This window comes from Panthera uncia, chromosome B4, assembly GCF_023721935.1.
Source record: "Panthera uncia isolate 11264 chromosome B4, Puncia_PCG_1.0, whole genome shotgun sequence".
Lineage (NCBI taxonomy): Eukaryota > Metazoa > Chordata > Mammalia > Carnivora > Felidae > Panthera > Panthera uncia.
This window is the reverse complement of record NC_064809.1, coordinates 104929293-104957290: the sequence shown is the minus strand read 5'-3', so window position 1 is coordinate 104957290 and position 27998 is coordinate 104929293. Positions and strand designations below refer to the sequence as shown.

General features: G+C 35.3%; 1 protein-coding gene across 3 annotated transcripts; it reads left to right on the top strand.

Annotated features, from left to right (window-relative positions):
- The first annotated feature begins 17 nt into the window (after window positions 1-17).
- Window positions 18-27998, top strand: TSPAN19 (tetraspanin 19). Of its 3 annotated transcripts, XM_049626028.1 has the most exons (10): window positions 30-90; window positions 7004-7160; window positions 7480-7572; window positions 7661-7733; window positions 10432-10556; window positions 16403-16477; window positions 20450-20560; window positions 22719-22862; window positions 23772-23855; window positions 25487-27993. In XM_049626028.1, the coding sequence occupies exons 3-10, from the start codon at window positions 7507-7509 to the stop codon at window positions 25553-25555; spliced, it is 747 nt and encodes a 248-aa protein (XP_049481985.1). In that variant the 5' UTR covers window positions 30-90; window positions 7004-7160; window positions 7480-7506; the 3' UTR covers window positions 25556-27993. The 3 variants fall into 3 exon arrangements, with proteins under 3 accessions (XP_049481986.1, XP_049481987.1, XP_049481985.1); XM_049626029.1 differs by lacking the exon at window positions 7004-7160 and having other exon boundaries at window positions 18-90; XM_049626030.1 differs by lacking the exon at window positions 22719-22862 and having other exon boundaries at window positions 29-90; window positions 25487-27998.

Sequence of the window (27998 nt, the reverse complement as noted above, 5' to 3'; positions counted from 1 at the left end):
GTGCCCCAGTAGGACAAACTGTCTCCGCTCGAAATTGGAACGAAAGCTGCATCTCAGGAGTTGGACGAGGAACTTCACATTTTTTTCCAGGTAAGTTTTAACATTTAAACACTTTTAGAAAGTATTTAATAAAGAAACATTTTGTTACAATTAGCCAAGTGGAGGTAGCCTGACCTTTTAACTGTTTCTGATCTATATTTATTACTTCCATCTAGAGAATGTTCATTTGTCCATGTATAAACTGGTCCTGCCACTAAACCTTAATCTTGAATAGTGATTTTTGGGGCGGGAAGTGTGGAAAAGAAGCCAATAAAGCCGTTGCTTTACACGACAGCAGTTTATTTTTAAAAGGAAAAGTAAATAAGTCAATTATCACTCAATGCCTATCAAAAACCTCTCAATGTATAGGGTGAAAATATTCAAAAATTCTTTTCTGGAATATGTTTTACTGTAAAATATTGACAGTGACACCCACTATTTTCATATAAAATTTTAAGCTTAAGTATATATCATGCTATTTAATTTTAACTTTAAAATTCATCTAAGTTTCTTTTTTTGTGGAGCAAATACATAGTGTACAAAACGTGAACTTTATTTTAGTTAATAACAGGTATTTCTGATTTTATTTTTTTTAAGTTTGCAAAGTATTAAATTCCAAGAGGAAGTGTCTAAGCATAATTGTAAAAGATATCTGACATACGATAAACTAAACGCAAACATTTCACTGAGCCTTTGAAAGAAAATAGACTATTTCCTGGTAACAACTAACATTGCATCAACACAAGAATGAATAATATACAATGAGAAGTAAGTAGATTTTTGATATTAAAAAACACAGTGCCTCACTCAAGAACGGTAATGATTTTGAAAAATAAACTACCTCTGGTTTCAAATCTAATTAAAAGTTAGGATATTTTTTATTATCAAAATCCATGCTCAAGTGCCATTTTTTCTTTTGTTTTTAGTTTAGTTTTGTTGCAAATTTGCAGACTATTCAAATTCTTCATTGAAAACACTCAGGCTATGGAATCATATTGAAATTCACATGTAAAAATCTTAAGATTGGTTTTATTTGTAATTATGAAACTATTCACGCTTTTCTTAAAAAATATCAAATCCATTAGTAATCAATTAATTTCCAGAACTAATTTTAAATAGCTAACTTAGTAGTCAACTTATTTGAATGTAATGTCTAAATTGCTTTTTTCTTAAATCTTACCCTGACAAACAAACTGATTAGCAAAAAAAAAAAAAAATATTTAGAGTTCCTCTGAGGATAAATTCATCCATGGTGCATGTTACTACACCTATTATATTCTTATGTTATTTTTTACCTTGGAAGAAAACTGACAATCCTATCAATTAGTCATTACTTAGCTGTCATTAATTAATATCACGAATTAAGAAATAAAATACAACAATTATCTCAAATAGTTACATATTATGTTTTGTGTGTTTTGTTTTGTTTTGAGAGAGAGAGAGAAAGAGAGCAGGGGAAGCGCAGAGAGAAGGAGACAGAGAATCAGAAGCAGGCTTCAGGCTCTGAGCTCTGAGCTCTGGGCTCTGAGCTCCGAGCTGTCAGCACAGAGCCCGACCTGGGGCTGGAACCCACAAACTGCGAGATCATGACCTGAGCTGAAGTCGGCTGCTTAACAAACTGAGCCAGCCAAGCACCCCAAATAGTTATATATTATAAGTCAATTCAACTTGAAACTATTGCTTAACGGGGCTCCTGGGTCAGTCAGTTAAGCCACCGACTTCGGCTCAGGTCATGATCTCGCGGTCTGTGAGTTCGAGCCCCGCTTCGGGCTCTGTGCTGACAGCTCAGAGCCTGGAGCCTGCTTCAGATTCTGTGTCTCCCTCTCTCTGACCCTCCCCTGTTCATGCTCTGTCTCTCTCTGTCTCAAAAATAAATAAAACGTTAAAAAAATTTTTTTAAGAAACTATTGCTTAACTATGCAGCATTTAACATAAATTTATTTCATTGCAATCTTCCTAGAAAGCATAGTCTAAAATTGAGCAGGTTAGTTTGTCTATAACATTTTCACCTGCATTTTTTTTCCTTTTTAATACATAACTTTCTTTTCATTAAATTCTGCTCTTGTTTTGAAAAGTATCTGAATGATTGTATCTATAGCCAATTGACCTAACACAATATATTTCCCTTAGAGAGTACATAATATTCATTGAGGAAATAAAAGGATGAAAGAGAACTATTTGTTCTTCTGATATCTAACAAGGAAAGATTTCTTTGGAAATGTTAGTTGAGTAGTGAGATTACTTTAGTTTAAAAACATTGTTCAACAGTTGTCTTAGTTTTTATTCAGCAGTGATAAAATTTAAATATCCCAGAGTATCATTATAGTACTCAAATAGCTGCATATCAGATGTTTGTTTTATTTTCTTGAGGATGACTATTGAGTAATAATAGTTTTAATATGTGACCTGTAGTGTTGGATTCTTAGACCTCTGCTTCTCTTTTTCCATTTAAAGACTATTGCGGACTCTCAAGTTCCTCCTCTAACCCTTTTGGTGCTCTCTCTCTGCAGCTGACATGACTACCTACTTGAGTTCATCACTTTCCTACAGTTCCCATCCCATTTCCCAACCTCGTGTGCATCTCCCTTGTATCAGATTACTATTCTAGGGGCACCTGGGTGGCTTAGTTGGTTGAGCATCCGCCTCTTGAATTTGGCTCCTGTCATAATCCCAGGGTCATAGGATGGAGCCCTGCCTTGGGCTCAATGCTGAGCATGAAACCCACTTGAGATTCTCTCTCTCTCTCTCTCTCTCTCTCTCTCTCTCTGCCCCTCTCCCCTGTTCACACTCTCTCTTTCTCTCTAATATATTTTTTCAAAGAAAAGATCACTGTACCATAATAACATTTAGCCCAGTACTAGACTAAGTGCTTTACAAACATAATCTTGTTTAACACATCATATCTTGTTTTCACAACATCCCTTTGATGTTCCTATAATCTACATTTGCAGATGATGACATGGGGGCCTGGAAAGAGTAGTAAGAAAGTGGTTTATATCTATGGGTTTGACTCTCAGCTCTGCCAAATATTAACTAGGTGAACTCACGAAGGTTATTTTACCTTCCTGAGTCTCTTTGGTCATTGACAATCCTGGGGATAAACTTTGATGGTCAAGGCAACCCATATAAATGACATATTGTAAAACAAGGCATAATGTTGCTAGCCCAAGTACTTAAGCTCTATAGACCTGGTTTCAAGTGTTGTTTTGGGCTTTTTCTAACATCCCACTGCTGGCAATTCTACCTCCTGTTGTTTCTCTCACATCCTGGTACTGTTCTCCATCGCCACAACTATCTTGTACTTTAGACTACATTCATTTGTTGTGAACTAGTACATCAGCTTCATAAAGTATCTCGCTGTCTTAGGTTTCTTTTCTAATTTGACTTCCACGCTGATGATGGAAATATGGTTTCCAATACCTGCAGAAAAATAAAAGTCATTTCTTAGCAAAGCGTACCTGATCTTTCACAATCTTTACTGAATCTACTTCTCTAGCCTTGTCGTTCATCTCTTGCCATTCGACCCATGCCCCCACACCCTTCATTGTAAAGCTTGTGAACACAGTGTTCCATCTGTCTTGAAATCTTCCTTTGTCTACCCCATTTTTGTCTGACTAGGACCTTCTTAAGCATCCTTCAAGGATTGTCTCAAATTTATCTTCTCTCTGAAACTTCCCAGTTGTGCTTATTCCCTGTCCCCACACCTCAAACACAGAATTAAGAGTTGGCCCCAGGTTTTGATATTTGACTCCCTGACAGGTTGTTTATTCATTTTTTTGCCTCTATCTCCTGGCACTCAGAAGCAACTTAAAAATGATAATAAAAAGTAATTAGACTATTACTTAACTAGTGAAAAATAACACCTATGAATAGGTAAATCATTGTAAATTGTCTTTCCCTGTAGCTTTTATACTACTAATAAATATCTCAGCTATTGGACCATTAATTAACTAATCAGGAAATGAACAAAAGAAATGCCACACCAGGACCTTATTTGATTAAGTTAAAAACAAATTCTGTCTATAGTAAAATAATGATAATAATACAAAGTTCTTCCACACTACAAATATTTAAATAAGAACTTGTGTATCTTTGTGTTAGCACGTCTTTATTTTCATTGATGTTGTTTCCAGTATGTGGGGCTTGTGACTGGAAAGATCAGCATATGACCATCCCCTGTTCTCATTCTGTGCAAATATGGCTACAGGCTTCCTTGACTTGTTGCTTAGACACCCTATTTGTTGTCTTCTAACTCTTTGTGAACTGCTTGCTGTGATCTGAAAGTTTGTATTCCCCCACACTTCACATGTTGCAATCTTTATACACAATGTGATGGTACTTTTAGGGTACTTTTTCGAAAATGGGACTTTTAAGGGGTGATTAGGTCATGGGTTGATCCATCATGTGTGGAATTAGTGCTCTTATAAAAGAGATCCCACAGAGTCCTTAGCCCCTTTCCCCACAGGAAGATACAAGAGGAAGTTTGAAACCTGGAAGAAGGCTTCCACCCATGCACGCTGGCACCCTGATCTCAGACTTCCAACCTCCAAGACTGTGAGATATAAATTTCTTTTGTGTATAAGCCACCCAGTCTGTGGTATTCTGTTAGAGCAACCCAAACAGACTAAAACACTGCTGTTTTGAAGGTACCATGAGCAGCCTTCTTACCAAGTTAGCTGACTTTGAGAATATTGCATTCTTACCCTTTTTACCTCTATGTCATGCAACATTATTTTAGAAAATGTTTCCTCTATTGATTTCCATGAGATCATACTTTCATTATGTTCTCATTTTGTAGAAGTCTGCATTAAAAAATTGAAATTCCTGATGATGTCATTGTTTATTATCAAATCTCTGCTCACTTTTATCTGTAGTCAATCCCACTCTCTTTCATTCATTACCATGACATCAGCTCCCTGTGAATAATTCCCACATTGCCTATGATATCTATTTACTTGCACTCCATTTCCAGTGGTTAACCACAAGATATATTAGGAGATATCTTCTTCTAATTCAAACTCATTTACTAAAAATAAAATTTATAATTTTCCCCCAATTTCTCTATTGCCAGTGATTATCACTATTCTTTTATTTACCCATCCTACAGGAATCATTCTGATTATCTCTGATTCTTTCTTTTTCATGGTAACGCATCTTGAAACTGTATCCAAGCCCTCCATTTCTCCCTATAATGATCTCTTACAATGCCCTTCCCTAACTGCTTGGTATTTTGTTTGGCTCTTTTCACCCTAATTCAATTCTTTCCTTCATCTTGGGCACATAGTTGACTCCACCTCCACTGAGACCTAAGTATGTGCCAGCGGAATATGTACAGAAGAGAAGTGTGCAACTTTCATCCCACTTGATTAAAAGATGCTTGCCGAGTTTGCTCATCCTCCTTTCTTTTCTTTTCTTTTTTAAGTTTACTTATTTATTTCTTTTTGAGAGACAGCATGAGCAGAGAGGGGCAGAGAGAGAGAGAGAGAATGAGACAGAGAATCCAAAGCAGGTTCTGTGCAGACAGCAGAGAGCCTGACATGGGGCTCGAACCTGTGAACTGTAAGGTCATGACCTAAGCTGAAACAGACGCTTAACTGACTGAGTCACCCAGGCGCACCCCCGCCCCCATTTCCTTTCTGCTGGCTATAAAGCGTGACCCTGTGAACAAATCTGAAAGCCAGATATGGAATAGGCTGGAGCAAGCCCCAAGTCCCTAAGATGATTTCCTAGAAAAGAACAAGTTACCCACCTTGGACTGAAAGAGAAATAAGCTTCAGTTTATTTTTGTATTTGGATCTTTTGATAAAGCATTTTAGCCCTGATTCTAACATACTAATTATTACCAAATCAATGGCCAAATCTTTGTCTCTCAATACTTCACACCAGAGTTACTTCAGTGTTCTTGTTCACTAGTCTACTTTCTCTTTCTCATTCACAGAGGACCAGGACTTTAGCCCTGAGAACTTGTTTAGGCTGTAGGAGAGCATCCCAATATTCTCATAGGCTGAAGTAAATAGAAGTGAAGCCACAATCATATATCTACAGCATCTTAGGGAGAAACTGAAATAAAAACCAGTTAGTCTTTCCAACTGATTCTTCTATCCAAACAGGCCAGACACTGAAGGAACCTAAAAATAAGACTGGAGGACAGAAACTGGAGAAACTAAATGGCAGTAGGAGACTTCAAAGAAGATGATAGAAGACAAAACCTGGAGAGACTCCTTCAGCTGGGAAGAAGAACTGTGGAGTTTTAGGGAGGAATGTGACCTCAAGTGAGAGTAGGGAGGGGAAGTGTGTAGACTCTAACCTAGACATCTCTTAGTCCTCCACTTTTCAGGGCATCCTTCAATTCAACAAATAGATCTTAGCAAATAGAGACAAGTAGCTTCAAATTAGTCTTATTAAATCTGCTTTCATCATCTTAATTATACACTGCATGTGCTAAAACGCTGTAAACTATGGTACTAGGTAGAATTGAAACAGTGAAGGAAAAGAGAAGACCCAGAAACATGCCCAAGAAAATTTAAAGCATTCATATCTAATAAAGCACCAAAAACCAATGGTCTAGGAGTTGACTTTCCCATAAAAGTTTTAGGAAACTAAATTAAATAATTTTTAGAGATTTTTTTAAGTTTATTTATTTATTTTGAGAGAGGCAGAAAGAAAGGGAGAGAGAATATCAAGCAGGATCCACACTGCCAGCAAAGAGCCCAATGTAAAGCTTGATCTCAAAAACTGTGAGATCACAACCAGAGCTGAAACCAAGAGTCAGACGCCCAACCCACTGAGCCACCCAGAGATCAAGAGTCACATGCTCTACTGACTGAGCCAGCCAGGCACCCTTAAATAAGTAACTTTTAATTAACACAGCCGTAAGTTGGTTTTATTCCTTCCATTGTACACTAAACTAAATTATGCACTAATAAAATAATCTAATTCATCTACTCGTTTATTCATTCAACAGATATCTACTGAGTAGCTACTGTGTGCTAAACTCTGGGAGTATACTGGTACACAAGACCTACTCAGAGGTCTCACAGAGACCTCACTGAGGAATTGACATTATTCTGGAAAAAAAGGAGGGAGAAGCAGAGGTGAAGGAAAGCTTCCCAGCAAGGAAGGTGTGTTAAAATAAGAACAAAATAAAATATATTACTTTCTGAAAACTGCAAGAAGTTTAGTAAGGTGCCTATTGGCATGTTATACAAATGCCAATTTGTTATACAAATTCTTGTTCTCAACTCCCTGGTGCAGATGGAAAAGACAGGCCTCGTTTCAAGATGTCTTCAGCATGTCCCTGTATTCTGGAGGGCGGAGGGGAATGTTACATTGACAACTGGTATAAGAAGAAAAATGTGTAAATAAATGATGTGAATAGGCAGAACTATTTAAAGTTGTACTGTGGTGACTTAATAGTAAAAGTTGTGGTTATCTTTTCAGAAACACCAATATCTGGAGGGAAAAAGAATGTTAAGAAAAAACAAAACATTAATTTTTAAATACTTTCTTAATCTCATTAATGGAGCTTTCTTGGTAAGACTCTTTATAATTATTTAGTAAAGAAAATATAATGCATTTTTATTGGCAATCCCAAAAATATAATCAACTGTCTTTTCTGTAGGTTCTTGGACTTTTATTATTGGGATTTGGTGCATGGCTTTTATTAGATAGAAATATTTTTTTCACAGCTTTGGGTATGTATCTATTTTTCTTTTGCTCTCTTTGTGAACTCAGGCATTCCATTTTAAATAATTGCATACATGATTTATTCAGCAGGTGGCAGTATTTCTCTAAACTTCATTGAGTATTGTTCAATTTTTTCCCTATGAAGCTCTTTGCCAATTGGTTTTAGAAACATCTCTAACTAATAGGACTTAAAACCAAGACCATAAAGGAGAATAAATCTGGTGAGAGAGAACTAGGAACTTTGGCTGGACAAGAGCTATGAGAGAAATGGAAGACTGGATTGTTCTAATAAACTCTGGATGAAAAGATAATGGAGATCCACATATTTGATAGTGCCCAGGTTAAATAATTTCTTTTAAAACTCAATTACCATCTGCTCTCACCATCACATGGTTACAAATAAAATATAATATTATCCAAAATGAATAAAATAATTAAATGCAGGTAACTTGATAAAAAAAAATCTTTATTTTGCCATTTTGTGGTATGCTGTGGTCACTATGGACTGAAGTTTAATAGGCTAAAGATTATTTTTATATACATATCTTTGGTGGGAGGGAAGGAAGCCACAGTTTCAAGTGCTCAATAGCCAGATGTGGCTGTTGGGTATGGCTACCTTATGAGACAAGTTCAGAGTTAGATTATATCCATTACCTCAGTGAGTTTTATTAAACAGTACTGTTAATCCTTAAAAATATGACAAAAAGCAGGCCAACGTCTTTCTTAGTGGATTTCAAGTAAGATAAAATATGTTTTTAGGAAAATGAAAGCTGAGTAAAAATGTTTAATAGGTAATAAAGTGCTAGAAAGTATTGAACAATTTAAACTTCAGCTACACCTAAGTGCCTAGTAACTTTATTCTCTTCCATTTGCATACTTTGCTTATGGAAAAGTATTCATGATGTCTGAGTGCATTAGTGGTTTGCTCAGAGTAAAGGGGTGTGTGGAGATCTTACGACAACCTTTCTGTCTTTTTCTTTCCTTCCCCAGAAGAGAGGCAATAATAGCTTCCACTTATTTATGTTGACTCTGTGCCAGACACTGGGCTAAGCACTTCCCATACAGCATCTAATTTGGTAACACAGTAGTTACAGTGGAGCAAAAGTCATTTCCTTTTTTCTTTCCCTCCATTATGGAATTGAGAGATAGTTCTCTTAAAAATTATATATTTGAAAGTATGTATTTAGTGAAATCTCAGTTAAGGTTTCAAGACATGGAACTGAAAATAACCAGTTTGTGGCAAGAAACTGGTTGGGTCCTCCCCTCCCTTTTATCTGCAACTTTAAATTAACTTACCCTTTTTTAAACACTATTCTGCCTTCACCTCTCCATTTGTAATAACACCATGCTACATGAGGTTCCCATCTTCCCTCTGCCATAGTAATAGCATCCAATAGCCTTGTGTTCTGATCTCTTTCCTCAACCATCTTCCAGAGGCCCGTGAAATAATTTAAGATGAAAATCCATCCATACAACATTAAAAGCTTTTCTCTGGCTCCCCACTGCACTTATTTATTCATATGACAAGTATTTACAGAGTGTCTTCTACATGTTAGGCATGATCCTGTAAGCTGAGGATACTGTAGTGTACAAGAAAGGTAAATACTTTGTCCTCATGGAGTTTAATTTCAGTGAGAAAGGCTGGGTTAGAGCATACAAAGTGTGCATAATTTGGCCCCTGAAAACCTGCCCAATTTCACCTGCTTCAAACCCTAAGTGCCAGCAAAGCTGAATTTCCTACACATACTGTGCTTCTATCATTCCAATCTAGATACATTCAGTTATCACTTAAAGCCCATGCTCAGTGTTCCTTCTCCAGCAATCTTGCCTACCTTTACTCTCCAACCTCCTCCCCTTTCTGGATCAGATGCTCATGTACCCAGGGGTGTGCTGGTAAATATTTAAAAACCAGTTCTGGGAGAGAAAGTCTTGATTTATGGTATTTACTGATTTCTGTGGTTTAAATACGTAATGTCACGATGGCTGATTTCACAGTGTCACCGTGAGCTAAGTTGGCTTACAAATTTTGTGAAAATCTAACAGTTGGCGTTTATGAGCCAGAACAAACTGGCTCCAGCACACCACTGCCTCCACTGTTCTCCCATAAAACCTAGGGCATATTTAATTTATTTCTTCTTCCTTTTTTTTTTTTAACAAATATTTGGTAAGCACTCAGTGTTCCACAGTCTGTGTCATAACACTAAGCATTTAACAGTTAGTCTGTTGACTGTATAAATATATATAGTCTCTAGCACAGAGAGCTCAGTCTAGGTGGAGAGAGAATAAAATACAATTTCAATGCAGTCATATTTACCAATAAACTCAGTTTCTTATAAGAAAATTGACCCACACATATTAGATACTCAAATAAGTTCATAAGTGTTTGGATATACATTAAACATAAAAGAGTTTCACCTTAGGGGGAAAAAAAAATTCTTTCATAGAAGACAGTGAAGATCAATAAGATAAAAGGAAAGAGATCTTTTGAGATTGAAGAATTTTTTCATCATGTCATTAATGGAAGAAAAGTCGCCAAGACTAAATAAGAGGTTCCAGAATGAAGTAAAAGAAAGAGAGAGAGAGAGAGAGAGAGAGAGAATCCTACTGGTTGGCGACAACTGCTTACAGAAATCTTGGGTTACTGCATATATTGTTAAGTAGGATTTTAATACCACTTGATAATCATTTATTTTGTGGTTTCCACAGATAAAAATAATCATCTGATAGTATATATTTTTCAAATTTTGACTGGAACTGGATCTGCTATTGTTCTTCTTTGTCTCTTGGGTTATTTGGGAATTCACAATGAAATCAGATGGCTCCTAATCCTGGTATGTATTTCATTTTAACAGCCTGAATTAATCTGTATCTTCGATTTAGAGTGTCCAAGTCACGAAATGAGCAATAATCATTTACATCACCATAACACCTCAGTATAGTGTTTCCCAGGGAATAAGGTAAATTAAGCACCTCCTCTCAAGAAACTTTTCTAGATAGAATGTTCTTGGTGAGTTTTCCATGGATCTGGACCTCTGCCCTTGCACCCTTAGATGTTAATTTTCCAAACAAAGTCAATAGGAATCCATCTCCTGGGGTGAACTACAATTAACCAAACATAACAATCTGAAGACTAAAATCCAAATAAACGATTAAAGTCAATGAGCAATGTAGCTTAGCAAGACGAAAGAAACCATGTCCTTCAGTTAGCACATCTCTCTGTGGGACTGCCATGTGGAAAGCTAACTTATAACTGAGATTGCAATTTATTATTTAACAAAGGGAAATATAACTGCTGAGAGGGCCAGACTCTGGCATCTGGCTGGCACACTATCTCTCCCTAGCCATATATGTGGAAAGATAAATTATAATTAGGAATATAGACCTGAACATGAGCCATTTACCACATATGTGGCAACTAAAGATCACAATTCACAGGCTCAGATGAAATACGGCTTTTGCCATTTTCTTTAAATCAAATCAGTTTTAATTCACAGGAGCTCTCTTGCCAAACAAGAGCAGATCTGCCTTTGCCACCTTAGGCCATTCAAACAGCAGAATGAGTAGACCCCGAAGGATCACGTGAGCTGGGAAAGTGAGAGTTTTTGTGGTAGCCAGTATAGATTGATAACAAGTGTCCAGAGTGACCACCCAGCCTTTCAGTGCTACATAAAAGCTAAGTATTTCTGCATTCTTCCTGGTAAGAGACACAATGGCTGCAGTTGAATATTGTATTTGTTTGACAAAACAAAAGAAGGGGGGAATCTAGAGGGAGGGAAACAAACATCTTATAAGTTTCAGCCTTATGGGATTGTGATATTAATGGCCTATAACTGAGAAAGCCTGATAGACCCCATCATAAGGAATGGACAAAGTAGGTCCTGAAGCCAAGACACCACACTCTTGTCTGGAGGCTCCAATGAAGGGCACTACTACTTTTTGAAATCATGTCACGTTTACTATTCTCTGAATTTACCAATACTTTTCTGATGGATACATTACCATGTTAATTCATGCAGTCAACTTATGGGCAAATTTTATACGCCTAAGCACTTTCTTTGGCTTAATGGCGATTTTGCGTACCTTTACTCCAATTGAATAAATATTGTTTCACAATTTAAGGCTTAGGGGCAGTTTTACTTCCCTCTTTTAGAAGTTCTTGGGCAGTCTCTCACTGTACTCTCTAAGTGCTAAAACAAATAAAAAACACTGAATTTTTCTTATTATTATAAATATCTAACTACTACTAGAAGAGAATTTTCAAAGGTAAAAATCATGACTCATATATATGTGCACAAACATGTGTCAGAGACTTTATTTAAATAATTAATCATTAAGGGAACCAGTAAGAAGTAACAACTACTTGAATGAGAATAAGATTTTGGAGATTTATATTCTCTATAGACTGTATTTGTTTGCATTTCCATTAATAGGAATTGCATTGCTATGGACAAGGAACTTTTTTTTAATATGAAATTTATTGTCAGATTGGTTTCCATACAACACCCAGTGCTCATCCCAACAGGTGCCCTCCTCAATGCACATCACCCACCTTCCCCTGCCTCCCACCCCCCATCAACCCTCAGTTTATTCTCAGTTTTTAAGAGTCTCTCATGGTTTGCCTCCCTCCCTCTCTAACTTTTTTTTTCCCCTTCCCCTCCCTCATGGGTTTCTGTAAAGTTTCTCAGGATCCACATAAGAGTGAAAACATATGGTATCTGTCTTTCTCTGTATGACTTATTTCACTTAGCATAACACTCTCCAGTTCCATCCATGTTGCTACAAAAGGCCATATTTCATTCTTTCTCATTGGCAAGTAGTATTCCATTGTGTATATAAACCACAACTTCTTTATCCATTCATCAGTTGATGGACATTTAGGCTCTTTCCATAATTTGGCTATTGTTGAAAGTGCTGCTATAAACATTGGGGTACAAGTGCCCCTATGCATCAGCACTCCTGTATCCCTTGGGTAAATTCCTAGCTGTGCTATTGCTGGGTCATAGGGTAGATCTATTTTTAATCTTTTGAGGAACCTCCACACTGTTTTCCAGAGCAGCTGCACCAGTTTGTATTCCCACCAACAATACAAGAGGGTTCCTATTTCTCCACATCCTCTCCAGCATCTACAGTCTCCTGATTTGTTCATTTTGGCCACTCTGACTGGCATGAGGTGGTATCTCAGTCTGGTTTTGATTTTTTTTTCCTGATGAGGAGTGACATTGAGCATCTTTTCATGTGCCTGTCGGCCATCTGGATGTCTTCTTTAGAGAAGTGTCTATTCATGTCTTCTGCCCATTTCTTCACTGGATTATTTGTTTTTCGGGTGTGGAGTTTGGTGAGTTCTTTATAGATTTTGGATACTAGCCCTTTGTCTGATATGTCATTTGCAAATATCTTTTCCCATTCCAATGGTTGCCTTTTAGTGTTGTCGATTGTTTCCTTTACAGCACAGAAGTTTTTATCTAAATGAGGTCCCAATAGTTCATTTTTGCTTTTAATTCCCTTGCCTTTGGAGATGTGTCAAGTAAGAAATTGCTGCAGCTGAGGTCAAAGAGGTTTTTTCCTGCTTTCTCCTCTAGGGTTTTGATGGTTTCCTGTCTCACACTCAGGTCCTTCATCCATTTTCAGTTTGTTTTTGTGAATGGTGTAAGAAAGTGGTCTAGTTTCATTCTTCTGCATGTTGCTGTCCAGTTCTCCCAGCACCATTTGTTAAAGAGACTGTCTTTTTTCCATTGGATATTCTTTCCTGCTTTGTCAAAGATTAGTTGGCCGTACATTTGTGGGTCCAGTTCTGGGGTTTCTATTCTATTCCATTGGTCTATGTGTCTGTTTTTGTGCCAATACCATGCTGTCTTGATGATTAACGCTTTGTAGTAGAGGCTAAAGTCTGGGATTGTGATGCTTCCTGCTTTGGTCTTCTTCTTCAATATTACTTTGGCTATTTGGGGTCTTTTGCAGTTCCATACAAATTTTAGGATTGCTTGTTTAAAGATCAGAGCAGAAATAAACAATATAGATTCTAAAAAAAAAAATTGTAGAGCAGATCAATGAAACCAAGAGTTGGTTTTTTTGAAAAATTAAACAAAATTGATAAATTGATAAACCTCCAGCTAGGCTTCTCAAAAAGAAAAGGGAGATGACACAAATAGATAAAATCATGAATGAAAATTGAATTATTGCAACCAGTCCCTCAGAAATACAAGCAATTATCAGGGAATACTATGAAAAATTATATGCCAACAAACTGGACAACCTGGAAGAAATGGACAAATTCCTAAGCACCCACACACTTCCAAAACTCAAACAGGAAGAAATAGAAAATTTGAACAGACTCATAAACAGTGAAGAAATTGAATCAGTTATCAAAAATCTCCCAACAAATAAGAGTCCAGGACCAGATGGCTTCCCAGGGGAATTCTACCAGGCATTTAAAGCAGAGATAATACCTATCCTTCTCAAGCTGTTCGAAAAAATAGAAAGGGGAGGAAAACTTCCAGATGCATTCTATGAAGCCAGCATTACTTTGATTCCCAAGCCAGACAGACACCCAGCAAAAAAAGAGAACTACAGGCCAATATCCCTGATGAATATGGATGCAAAAATTCTCAGCAAGATAGTAGCAAGTCAAATTCAACAGCATATAAAAAGAATTACTCAACATGATCAAGGGGATTCATTCCTGGGCTGGAGGCCTGGTTCAATATTCGCAAATCAATCAATGTGATACATAACATTAATAAATGAAAGGTAAGAACCATGTGATCCTGTCAATCTATGCAGAAAAAGCATTTGACAAAGTTCAGCATCCTTTCTTAATAAAAACCCTCGAGAAAGTTGGGATAGAAGGAACATACTTAAACATCATAAAAGCCATTTATGAAAAGCCCACAGCTAATATCATCCTCAATGGGGTAAAACTGAGAACTTTCCCCCTGAGATCAGGAATACGATAGGGGGGTCCACTCTCATTGCTGTTGTTTAACATAGTATTGGAAGTTCTAGCATCAGCAATCAGACAAGAAAAGGAAATCAAAGGCATCAAAATTGGCAAAGATGAAGTTAAGCTTTCATTTTTTGCAGATGACATGATATTATACATGGAAAACCCGATAGACTCCACCCAAAGTCTGCCAGAACTGATACATGAATTCAGCAAAGTCACAGGATACAAAATTAATGTACAGAAAGCAGTTGCATTCTTATACACTAATAATAAAGCAACAGAAAGACAAATAAAGAAACTGATTCCATTCACAATTGCACCAAGAATCATAAAATACCTAGGAATAAACCTAACCAAAGATGTAAAAATCTGTATGCTGAAAACAGTAGAAAGCTTATGAAGGAAATTGAAGAAGATATGAAGAAATGGAAAAATATTCCATGCTCATGGATTGGAAGAATAAATATTGTTAAAATGTCAATACTACCCAAAGCAATCTAACATTCAATGCAATCCCAATAAAAATTACACCAGCATTCTTCTCGAAGCTAGAACAAGCAATCCTAAAATTTGTATGGAACCACAAAAGATCCCGAATAGCCAAAGTAATATTGAAGAAGAGGAACTTTTGTATTACTACCAGAATTCTGTAAGTTTACCCCATACAGAGTTGAATAATAGTTTAGTCAAAGGTAACATTGCATATGTCCATAGGATCAGAAAACTGGGAAGGTCCACTGGACCACAACCAGCTTTCCATTAAAAAGAAGCCCAGTAATTTTTTTATTGTTTTACATTAAAATATTGTCTTACAATATTTTATAATGAAGTATTGTTTTACAATTTTCCTGTCTCTACAAATCTCCTTTTAGTGAAGATTAAGTGAGATGATGTATGTAGAAGTATTAGAAATCTAAACTTCCAAACAGATCTAAAGACCGTATTTTTGTCTCTGAAACATTTGTCTCTAAAAATAAGATTTGTAACTTATATCAAACAATTTTAACTATTTTAAAGTATTAATGTTTAAAATATGTGAAATTAAGAATACTAACAGTGAGTCATTCTTATATTTTAGTTAGTAAAATATTCAGACTGCTAATTTTTTTAGATCATTATAAATTCTAGATAATATATACTACTATGGCTGCTATGATGAGGAAGATTGCAGTGGCCATAAGTTTAAAAAATATAGTTAAATAAATGTGCAAATAATTTCATTTGGCCTTGAAGAGAAGTATTTTCAGTTTTCAAAGGAATAATTTAAATGTACATACAAATTTAATCTTATTGTAGCAGATACTTTTGTTATTTTCTGTTGTTGTTGTTACTTTGTCCATTTTGGATTCGCCTAATAGGTCACAATGCAGTGAGTTTTCTAGTGTGAGTGTCATGGTGCGTTAAGTGGAGATCCAGCTAAGTGAGTTCCCCTCTAGGACAGTTTTAGATCCAAATGAAGGAAGATCATCAACAATTTCATTAGACCAAGTGGTCTGTTAGGGTGCCCACTGAATACTATCACTTCTGTCTTACTCTAATCCAAATGTTCCATGATTTTTTTCTTTGCCTTTTTGTTTGAACAACATCACTCATGTATATGAGGGCTGGAAACCAGCAATACCTGTGTGTATTTTAAGACAGGATATTTCATATAATGTGCATTTCCCCATCATTGTAACATCTAAAGTACCTAGTAGAAGCACAGTTACCATCTCTATGTCTCTTTTGTTTTAGTATGCAGCACTGTTAATGTGGGCCTTTGGTGTTCAAGTTGTACTTTCAGGATTCATCTTCACAAAGAAAAAAAAGGTATGGAAAGATCATCTTTTTATTTGAAACCTAAAGAAAATCAGACATCTTAAATTATTAAGACCTATGAATCTATATTAAGAGCGAAAAGTAAATGTCTTTGTGGGTAAAAAGATTCAATGGACATATTACAGAATTCTATATAAGGTCATATCAAAAAGGTGGACTATAAGGAAATTTGTCTTTAACTCAGCAGAATATTGACAGTGTTGTAAATAACAAAGAACATGGGTGAAGAGGGGGTAATAGTGGGTGTAAGGAATCCAAAATTTGTCTCCCGGCCAACCCTGGCTCCCATGATTAACCCAATTCTATTTTTCTATATAGACTTACTATATTCTATTTTTGTCAAGAAATACCTTTAGACTTGTATGAATTTGAAATTTAGTTATTTAAATGAAATGAAATGCATAATTCAAATATTTGGTACAGGTATGGTCATGAGTGATATAATCAATCACAACGAGATTTATATTTATCAAATTAAGTTTAAAAAAAAACCATATAGTAAACTGCCTGAAAAAAACCTTTGGGTAACAAAAATTGCCTACTAAGGTCAATGGTTACCCTCTATTTTTAAAGAAATTTAATTGTTTCAGGGTGCCTGGGTGGCTCAGTTAGCTAGGCATCCAACTTTGGCTCAGGTCATGATTTCATGGTTCGTGAGTTGGAGCCCCACATGGGGCTCTGTACTGACAGTGCGGAGCCTGCTTGGGATTCTCTCTCTTTCCCTCTCTCTCTCTGCCCCTCCCCCACTTTCTGTCTCTCTTAAAATAAATAAATAAACTTAAAAATTCAAAAAAAGAAAAAGAAATGTCATTGTTTCAGTGCAGTCATGCTCTGTCTCTGTATTATGGGAGATTTTCCTGTAGGAAAGAGCATGGACTTGAAGTCATACAGATCTGCAGATAACTAGAGGTCCACAAGCTACTTAGCAGTCCTAAGCCTATGTCTTAATTTGTACAGCATGGTTAATACCCAACTCCCTTAGAGAGTCACCACTAACTGACAACTTCAAAAGTTTCTGTCACTGAGTAGCTACTTAAAGCTCCCTTTCTGGGGCACCTGGGTGGCTCAATTGGTTAAGTGTCCGACTTCGGCTCAGGTCATGATCTCCTAACTCGTGGGTCCAAACCCCACATCAGGCTCTGTGTTGACAGCTCTGAGCCTGGAGCCTGCTTTGGATTCTCTCTCTCTCTCTCTCTCTCTCTCTCTCTCTCTCTCTCTCCCTCCCCCCCCCCCATTCACACTCTGTCTCTCTCAAAAATGAATTAAAAAAAACTTTAAATTTTTTTAAATATTTTAAAAAAGAACTCCCTTTCTTTCCTTAATTAATTTCAAAGGAACCCCTGATCAATTCCTACACTTCCTGGCCTTCAAAAATCTCTCTATATGTAGAGTCCTAAGTAATGACCAAACCTCATTCCTGTAGAACACCATCACCCTCCAACTTCATTTGCTCTCCTGTGCTTGGCATCTATCCTGGATATCTAGCCACCCAGGACTTGTTGTTAATGGCCTGACATTTAGAGCTAAAATGTCTTCTTGTGTGTGCGTGTGTGTGTGTATATATGTGTGTGCACAGTATGTGAGTTCTGTAAAGCTGTAATGGTGGCAAAGCACTACATCCCAACCAATCGGCCTGTAACTTTTGGATCTGGTGATAGAACTTGAATATAACACCTCAGGATCCTTAACACCTAAATTTAGTTTATCAGTGTTGTCCATGCTCTCTTAAGTATTATTCACATATTCATCTCTACTTAATTTAAGAATAAAAATGATCACCTGAGAATAATTACCATGTGCCAGAGACTGTGATAAGCACTTTATAGGCATTAGATTTTTGATTCTCACAACAACCCCTAGAGAGGCATTGTTAGTCCTACTTTCTAGAACAGGAAACTGAGGCTTTGAGAGGAGAAATGTTTGCTAAAATGCATCATGGCCAAATGACAGAGTCTGGACTCAAACACTTATTAACTGAATCTAGAGGTAACAGCTCTGTTTACATCAATTTTCCTTCTACATTCACACTAGATAAGCTCCTAGGGGCTTCTAAGTCTTTTATGCCACTTACAGCACCCAACAGTGTTCGAGGTGCACTAGGGCTACAAAGGATCCTTGTCAAAATAAATATGTGTGAGGGGATTTTCTTCATACAGAAGTCATGGAGATTAGATATGATACTCTGGTGTACTAAGATGTGATTTATCTGCTCTCTGGATCTCCCAAATAATGCTTCAGAGGGTAAATAAGGACATAAGCCTGCCCCTTCCTACAACAATATAAAATGGAAAAATATTTTCTAGTCTAAATAAAAATTAGGGGGCCTGTGTGGCTCAGTTGGTTAAGCATCCAACTCTTGGTTTTGGCTCAGGTCTTGATCTCACTGTGGGTTCAAGGCCCGGGTAGGGCTCCATGCTGGCAGCATGGGGCCTGCTTGGGATTCTCTCTCCCTCTCTCTCTACCCCTTCCTGATTCATGTACACGTATGCTCTCTCTTAAAATAAATACACTTTTTTTTTTAAAAAAAGCACATTTAAAAAATGAAAATAAATAAAAATTAACTTAGAGAATAAATTAAATAACTTACAGATCTAAATAACACTACATTATTCTAATCTTCTTAAATGCATTAAAGCATAGATATATAAGTGACTACATTAGAGTTAACTTGTACACATGGTTTAATGGTTGTAGTATTCCCACCAGTTAATTAGTTTTCATTATTCAAAGATAGCATTATTAAAAGATACAATGAGAAATCACTAAACTAGAATTCAAATGAACCATATTTAAAAGTCTCATCTCCACATCCTTATTCATGTAAACAGAGCAAATAACTAAATTCTCTATCTTTCTCCTTGTTCATAAAACGGAATAGTATCTGTTCTTTCTACGTTTTACCTTAGTTATGAAAGTCACCTGAACTTTTAAATATTTAAGTAGATTACTATTAAAATTTACCTCTGCAATATCTACGTTTTGAAATAGCGCGTTCACCCCATTCTTTCAAATCTGATTGTTTTTGTTATAGCATTGTGAAAACATAATTTAATTTTTTAAATTAAAAATCATAATTCTTGTATAAATATACAGCAAGCACAGATCAGTGATTTTATTTAACATCTTGATTAATGTGGGAATCAGTAAGAAATAAAAACCAGTTCAAAGGAGAGTCCAAAGAGAAGACACTTATAAAGGCTATCTCTTAACATATACAAAACACAGTTGGTAAAGGAGATACCATTTGCCCCCCACCAGGAAAAATTCATCTGCTTTTCTCTGATAAAGAATCAGTTGTTAGTAGTTTCCTACAACTTACAAAGTTGTTAAATAAGTTAAAAACTGAGAAAGATACAGACCCTCATGAAATAAGAAGACCCTGAAGTTATGCTAAAGAAAGCCTAATTTTCATTGAAAAGATACTCAGTAATCTTTTTCGGCCCATTTCAGAGTTTTTCACAATTTTTCCTGAGAGTACAAGAAGAAAAGCAGAATCCTTAGACATTCAGGAGAATAGCACATAACTTTCTCTTCAGTCATAAAATAAGTCTCATATATTCCTCTTATAGGTCACAATGCAAAAGACCAAATGCCTCAGCACTCACTGAGATTGCTAAAAGTAGTTAAAGAAACAGAAAACACAGGAATAATCAGAGAACAGCAAAATGACTAGAATACTCTTTTGTTAGGAACCATAAGGAAAGTTTCCTTCAGATTTGGACTTTTTTTCCTTTCCAAGTTTTCATTTAAAGTCCAGTTAGTTAAAATACAGTGTAATATTAGTTTCAGGTGTACAAATTAGTGATTATATATACAATAGAATATTTCTCAGACATCGAAAAGAATGAAATATTGCTATTTGCAATGACATGGATGGAACTAGAGAGTACTATGCTAAGCGAAATCAGAGAAAGACAAATCCCATAGGATTTCAGATTTTGACTTTGATGCAATTTTCAACAGATTCACCAAGTATGGCATGATAAAGTTGACTTAATCATTGCTGAGTATGGATCTAAAGATATGCCTGAAGATATACCCAAGTGGACTTTTCTGAATGCTTTGCAGAAAACAGTAAGAGAAAATTAGCATAAAACTAAAAATTAGATGTCAAACATGATCACTATAGGGTAAGGGAGACGGGGAAGGGTGGGAGATGGGACAGAGGAATGAGAGGAATAGCACTGTTCCCAGTTACAAATCTTGAGTTTTATCCTCCTTTTGTAAATTAGATCTTCGATTCTTGGTTAACTGATGTGCATTTTAACCTGGTCTCACCTATAAAAGTGTTGGTGGGGTAATCTTCCCTGCTGCACCTGTGGGACAGAAGTCTGAGCACAGTTCTTGCCAGCAGCAGAGAAACATGGTAGTTACCATTTAAGCCTGAATGTCAGGTTTGCTACATATTAGCTTTTTGACCCTGGACAAGTATCCTTATTAATTTCAGATTCCATATTCTTAAAATGGACAGAATAACCCTTACCTCTGGTTGGCAGGAATCAATGAAATAATATATAGAATGTACAGAAAGCCTTGGATCTGGAAAATAGTGAGCAATTAATACTTGCTAGCTAATGTTATTAGGATTCTTATTTTGCACATCAAATATTTCTAGGCAGGGTACAGGAATGGGTATGGTTGCCCAGATGGTTTACAGGAATAGATCACCAGCTGGAACTTAGTAAATGCTTGATAAAGAAAATAATTTTTGTATTTACTTTTTGTAAGTGCTTTATATGTATTAACTTATTTACTCCTCTGAACCCAATGAAGTAAGACCTATTATCCTCGTTTTATAGATGAAGGACTATGAAATTGAGTAACTTACCCAGGGTCATAGAGCTAATTGGGTTGCAGAAACATGATTCAATTCCAGACAATGTAGCACTAGATTTTGTACTCTAACTACTATAGTAGGTGCCTCACATAGAAATAACTATCATTGGAGCGCCTGGGTGGCTCAGGTCATTATCTCACGGTTCGTGAGTTCGAGCCCCGCTCTGTTGGGCTCTGTGCTGACAGCTTAGAGCCTGGAGCCTGCCTCAGATTCTGTGCACCACACCCCCCCCCCACCTCTCTCTCCACCCCTTCCCTGCTTGTATTGTGTCTCTGTCTTTCAAAAATGAATAAACATAAAAAATTTAAAAAAAGAAATAGCTATTATTTTTAGTATATGTAATAACAGAAAGGCATTTTAGGAGAGTTGAAATATAACTATAAATGCTTTTAGTCGTACTGTTTTTCCCCTGATGCATATGATGTGTACATGTATTGCCTCTCTAGATTGCATTAGGACTGATGGCAGAGAACCAAACCTTCCTATGGTCATAAACTGATAAACAAGAAAAAAGTTCTATGTGTGACATTGCTATTATTAATGAGAATCAAGCTTACAGTTCCTAGTCCTGAGTATAATTGAAACAAGACATGTAGATTTGACTGAACTCATTTTCAGTACTCACACTCTAAAGCATTATTTCAGTCATTCAACATTTCCATGATGGTTGGTACATATTGTGACATAGGCAGTACTGATGTTATAACATTCAACAACAAGTTTAGAAAACAATGAAGTATTCACTTCAACTCTGTCTTACATTCTAGGTGACAAATATATATGTTGATTCTTTCACATCTTCCCTCTTCAACTTGATGGGATTGGAAATGAGATCTTTCCAATGTTTTATCATTTCTATGGCTCTTTGCCTTTTCATCTTTTTTGACTCTCTGTGGAAAATTTTCACACAATACAAAATTGCAAGTTAACATATTAGTCCTAAGAGAGTAAAAATAACACTGAATCTCTTTATGTATAATTAAATAAAAATGGCAGCATATTCTGGAGAAAAAATATAGCTACTGCTATAGTGGAGAGAAAGATATGCCTACAGTGATTTCCTTTTCTGTATTCAGTCCCAAACATAGTTTGTAGCTTCAGTAAATCAGGTATACCTTCCATCCTGGGTTCCTTTATGATAAATTCAGATCTAACAATTTCATCCAAACATAGCCCACTTATATTGTAAAGATCTTTAGTTCTGGTTAGCATCAACAAAAGCAGTAACAAAGTAATGGATTAAACAAACAAAACTATACTTATATTTGTAATTCACTGCATTTCAATGCAGAATGAATTAATAGCTTTTTCAGAAAAAACATTTAACGTACATGGGAATCACAATTAACTGCCTTTTGAATATTTTATAGTAAAATTTATAGATTTCTTTTCTAGTTGCAGTGTTGTGGCCAGTACAATTACACAGACTGGATAAAGAATAAAAATAAAGAAAATTCAGAACAGGTGCCATGTTCTTGCACAAATTCTACATTAAGAAAGTGGTTTTGTGATGAGCCACTGAATGCAACTTACCTAGAGGTAAAGATAAGGCTTTCCAAGTGTTTACAGTGCCTTTTTTTGTTTTGTTTTTGCAAGTCAATTTAGAATGCTGAACAAAAGTTTTATATACAAACACTGTTATTTACAGTGATTAAGTTCTTAAGCTACTTTATGAAACTGAACTCATAATTAATGAATAATTATTATTTTAACTTTCTGAGATTATGTTATTTAAGTGCTCCTAGAACTTGAGATACCATCAACCTTTCTCCCCAACCCTCCTTACTGAATCCCTGCAGAAAGGGGAGGCACTTTTGGCCAATCTCTGGCATATAGGATTGGTAAGGGAGCTACAATACCAAAAGTAAGAAGGTATGAGCATTGGCAAAAACTGAAGTGAGGGGACCCCAGCAGTGAACAAGTGTTCAGATAAATGTAGTAGAAGCAAGAACAGGGTTTCGTCTGTTACTTACAGGTATGGGATACTGATCAACAAGATTTCCATCCCAAGAACTTCTAATATTTTATATAGTTCACACACTGATGTTATTCTAATTGTAAGACACATTTTTATTTACATAATTCATTCACAGATAAATAGAGCATTATGGTTTTTTTTAAGCTTCTCCTATTTGGGAAATAATCGTTTTCGGTCATAGTACATACCTTGCTGAATTACAGTAGTGTGCAGAAAATTAGAGCCCTTTCTAAACTTAATAAATTTCTGATTTCAATTACATCACAACATCTTAGCAACTTAAAAAGTAGTAACAGAGATGTTCTGCTATGAGAGGAAGTTCTCTGGACTAAAAAGTCTAGTCTCCACTTAGACAATGACTTTTTAGAGTTTGTGAATTACTGTATTATGTTTCTTCTTCTTTGTGATAGAATTCTATATAAGACCATTTTCCTCTCCCAAGTCAGTCTAAATAACTTTTCTTTCATTAGGGTTGTGAAAATAAAATCAACACATGGTATAACGCTAATGCTTTAACAATAACTGGAATTAACTTCGGACTTTTGGCTTCAGAGGTAAGCTTTTGTTCATATGTTTAAAGATAAAAAATAGTTGAGTATAAACCATACATAACAAACTGCAGAAAAACCAGCTGGAGTCCTAATCAGACAAATTATACAAAAGGAGTCAGGACCTTGAGACTATTCACATCTGAGAGAGGTATGGGTCCCAACTAGGGGGGCGATACCCTTAAATCAGCCAAGTTGGATGACCTGTTAATAAATGGTCATCCTGGAAGGTAGTGACTTCATTGCTTTGTGATATATATATATATATATAGAGAGAGAGAGAGAGAGAGAGAGAGAGATATGAAGTATTTATATATGTATAAAATATATAATAATATATAATAAACATATTCTATATATTTATTATGTGTTGTATAATAAATATATAAATATATAATAAATTTATATATTAAATATATATTATATAATAAATATATATAAGTATATATATACTTCACATATATGTTTTATATATATGTTATATATATATTTATATTTTATTTTATATATATTTTATGTATATTTATATATATAACATATATATATATTTATATATATAACATTATATATATAACATATATATAACATATATATATATATATATATATATAAAAATATATAAAATACTTCATATCTCAACAGTGAGAGCCCACATTGGGCAGTCTTCAAGTTGGCAGACTCTGGAAATCTAGACCAATGTTTGACATTAGTAAATGTACTAGTTACTCATATACTCATTCATTCATTCATTCATTCAGTCAGTCAATAAATTTGGAGGAGGGAGAACGTCTACTGTGTGTCAGGTACTGTATTAATGGTCAGAGATTCAATGGGAAGCAAAACAGACACATTCCATGACCTGCTGACCTGTAGGGTGCCAACTACAGATTTGAGACTCAGAAGCAGAACTTCATTCTCCAGTCTCAGTGCAGACTGATGAAAGCAGGTTAAGGCTATGGATTTAACAAAACTGTGAAGAATGAATGTATTATCACAGTGTAGACTAAAACACTGCAATGAATATATAATGCATGGTTTGTTCAGAATAGGATACCGCGTTTAATTTTATGCTGATCCAAAAAGGCATTGACCCGAGGTTCCATAAATTTTCTTCAACTGGTAACAACTAGTCTCAGAATGGTGATTAAAACATTTTTATATGCATTAATGATGTTCTTTCAAAATGTTTATGCCCCATTGTGTTCATGCTTGGGTATTTAAGACAAGACTGAATGGGAGATAGTACCTGTGGTCCATTTTATCATCTACTCTTTGCACACCACCTTTAATGATTCTACACCAAAATGAAGCAGTTTTGTAGGACTGATGACACAGATGATGAACAAAAACCAGATCACAGTTCATCATGACACCTAGCCCAATGATAGCTCATGTAATTAAAATTGAAGTCTATTCGTTAGTCCCTTCATAAATGAACTTGGTGACACCTGGGTTACTCTAGAAGACTCACTTTGCAGACTTCTTATTGGCAACCATATGTACCTTACTTCAAAACTTGGCCACTCTTTGATCCTTTCCCTATAAAACATGCATGTAGGGGATTGTATTGTAAGTTTTAACTTTGCGAATTACTCTTATTTATTATTTTGATATCTTATCATTTCCTTTTCTTCTAGGTTTTGCAAATCACATTAACTGTTTCTTTCTTCAGACACATCAAGAATAGAGTATATGCAAAAATGTGATCTCTGGACTTTAATTTACCCAGAAGAAACCAGCTAATTCTCAAAATAACCACATTGTGTTCTTTTACTCCAAAAAAAAAAAAAATTGAATTACATTAATTAAGTTTAGAACTTATTCGTCATTGGTTATATGTAACATAGAATTATGGAATATTATAAGAAATCACTCCATGAAATTCTCATTTTGTTTTTCAAAATATCAAATTCTGCAGTTCAGAACTTTACCTTGAGTTATTTTCTGAATTCAAGGATGTCATTATATACACTGAATTCAAAATGTGAAGTATCACTATATGTTTTGAGTTTCCTATATAGAAAAGATACATATATGATGCTTAGAAAATACTAATTAAGTAAACAATTATAATATCTACCTTGCATTTGCAAATTTTAAGAAAACGATACTGATTTGTGGGAAATTTAAAAAAAAAGATTGAAAATCTTCATGTCACTGACCTCTGTACTGAATTAACCATTTATTTCTGTCTTCTGATTAATGCTTGCAAGTGGATAATAAAATTTTAGAGATTTGGGTATACTTTAGTGGCAGTAATAAAATATTAAAATCACAATTTTTAACTGTAGCATAAATGTCCTAAATGATCACTGGATTCCCATACTCAACTTGCTACTCATTTTCTTCTTTTTCCTTAAATTTTGTTCAGGCTTACATGCACAATTCTCTGAAGGGTATAAAAATAGCCTACCTGTTCTATTTTCCTAAAAGTGATATTGTGAGAACAGGAGAAAAAATCCTTTGACAAATAAAAAGTGCTATACAAATGAAAGGCATTACCATATCATTGTTGTTCTTTATAGCAAAAAGGCTACCTTGACCTTGAGGAAATCAAGAAAAGATAAATTAACTGAAGATCCTGCATCGCTCTCAATCCTATGGAAGGCTCACTGTCATTTACTAATTCAGTCATTTGTCTTTTCATCCATCTGTTCAGTACATTTCATATTTCAGAGACCTATGAACTTTTTACAAGGCAGTGCAAAAAGAAACAGAATAACCATTTTCTCTAAAGCAACCTGTAAATGCACATGCCTTCACTTCTTTGAGAGAGATTCTTTGGGGAATGTTTTATATTTTATTTTTTTAATGTTTTCATTTTTATTTATTTTAATTCCAGTATAGTTAACATACAGTGTTATATTAGTTTCAGGTGTACAATATAGTGATTCCACAATTCTGTACATTACTCATTGCTCACCAGGGTAAGTGTAGTCACCATCTGTCACTGAGTCCTCTTTGCAACTCCAAGGCCTCACTCTGCACTTGACAATGTAGGTGGCCACCAAAGGCCATTGAACTTTATTAAGTCAGGTTAATCAGTATGCTATCAGATAAAACTCAGTTGCCCTCTTAGATTGTCTCACTTTGACTATACTCAATGGTTTTGATTTCATCTGGCCATCGCATCGTAAAAATAATCTGTCCAAACTGGTTTGGGAAACAGTAGCTGCTAGTTTAATTAGTCACTGCTACCCACATTTCATTTCTCCAGGAACCTGAATAAGAGATGTTGGCAGTGCAAAATCTCCTGTAAAACGTTTTCACTGAAACACATTTTTAAAAAAATATTGCACCAGAAATACTATCAGGCAGCCCTAAGTGTTTGTTTAATGTTTGCAACATCTGTGTAATATTTTTATACCTTTGTTTTATTTTTCTGATCTTAGAGGAGTAATTCTTCAGCATAAGAGTCCCTGGCAAAAGGAAAACACAAAAATCTAATCTTTTTGCTGCCATGATATAAGGCTGGAAAAAAAATGTTCTTAATTAAAATAAAAATAAATTTTAAAAACACATTTCACACCACCTGTTATTTATCATAGTTTATCCTCTGTTATTTATTTTTCTTCTGTATCCCTTTGTATTTTTGAAGTCACCTATTAGATGAAAGAAGATAATGTCATATATCCAGTAAATCTATAAATATTTATTGAGCCATGTAGGATTTTAACCCTATACAAACAATAAAACCTGGGAGAGCAGAAGCTACTCCTTGATAAATTAAATTATAGGGATTAAGCCTTTGCTAGTATTCAGAATATTTGGGACAAAGTAAAAGGAAGTAATTTTGTACGAGAGCTTTGTAATGTGAAATGAATGTGTAATCATTTTAAAAATATTAAAGCTTATTACTCATTGCATTCAAGTACAGAAGAAATTCTCCTGAATGTCTGAAAAGATTTATGGAATGAAAGATACAGAATTTCTGATTTCCTGAATTAATAGTTCATTACAGTTGCAGATTTTATATCAGAGAGATACTGGACAACAGAATGCCTGTAAAGATCTCTACAGTATTTTAAGAAAATGAAAATTTGTTTAATATGTGTGTAAATAGGATTTAAATTATCATACGTAGTGGGATTAGAAGATATTACATGAAAAACTCAGTCATTTTATGATTAATTTTCTAAGGTCTAGACA

What these genes read in the sequence shown, in the direction of transcription:
- TSPAN19 (XM_049626029.1), top strand. Translation starts at nt 7,507, where the DNA reads ATGTTAAGAAAAAACAAAACATTAATTTTTAAATACTTTCTTAATCTC. An exon ending in TCATTAATGGAGCTTTCTTG is followed by an intron (nt 7,573 to 7,660) that starts GTAAGACTCTTT and finishes TCTTTTCTGTAG; the next exon opens with GTTCTTGGACTTTTATTATT. An exon ending in TGAATGCAACTTACCTAGAG is followed by an intron (nt 22,863 to 23,771) that starts GTAAAGATAAGG and finishes TTCTTTCATTAG; the next exon opens with GGTTGTGAAAATAAAATCAA.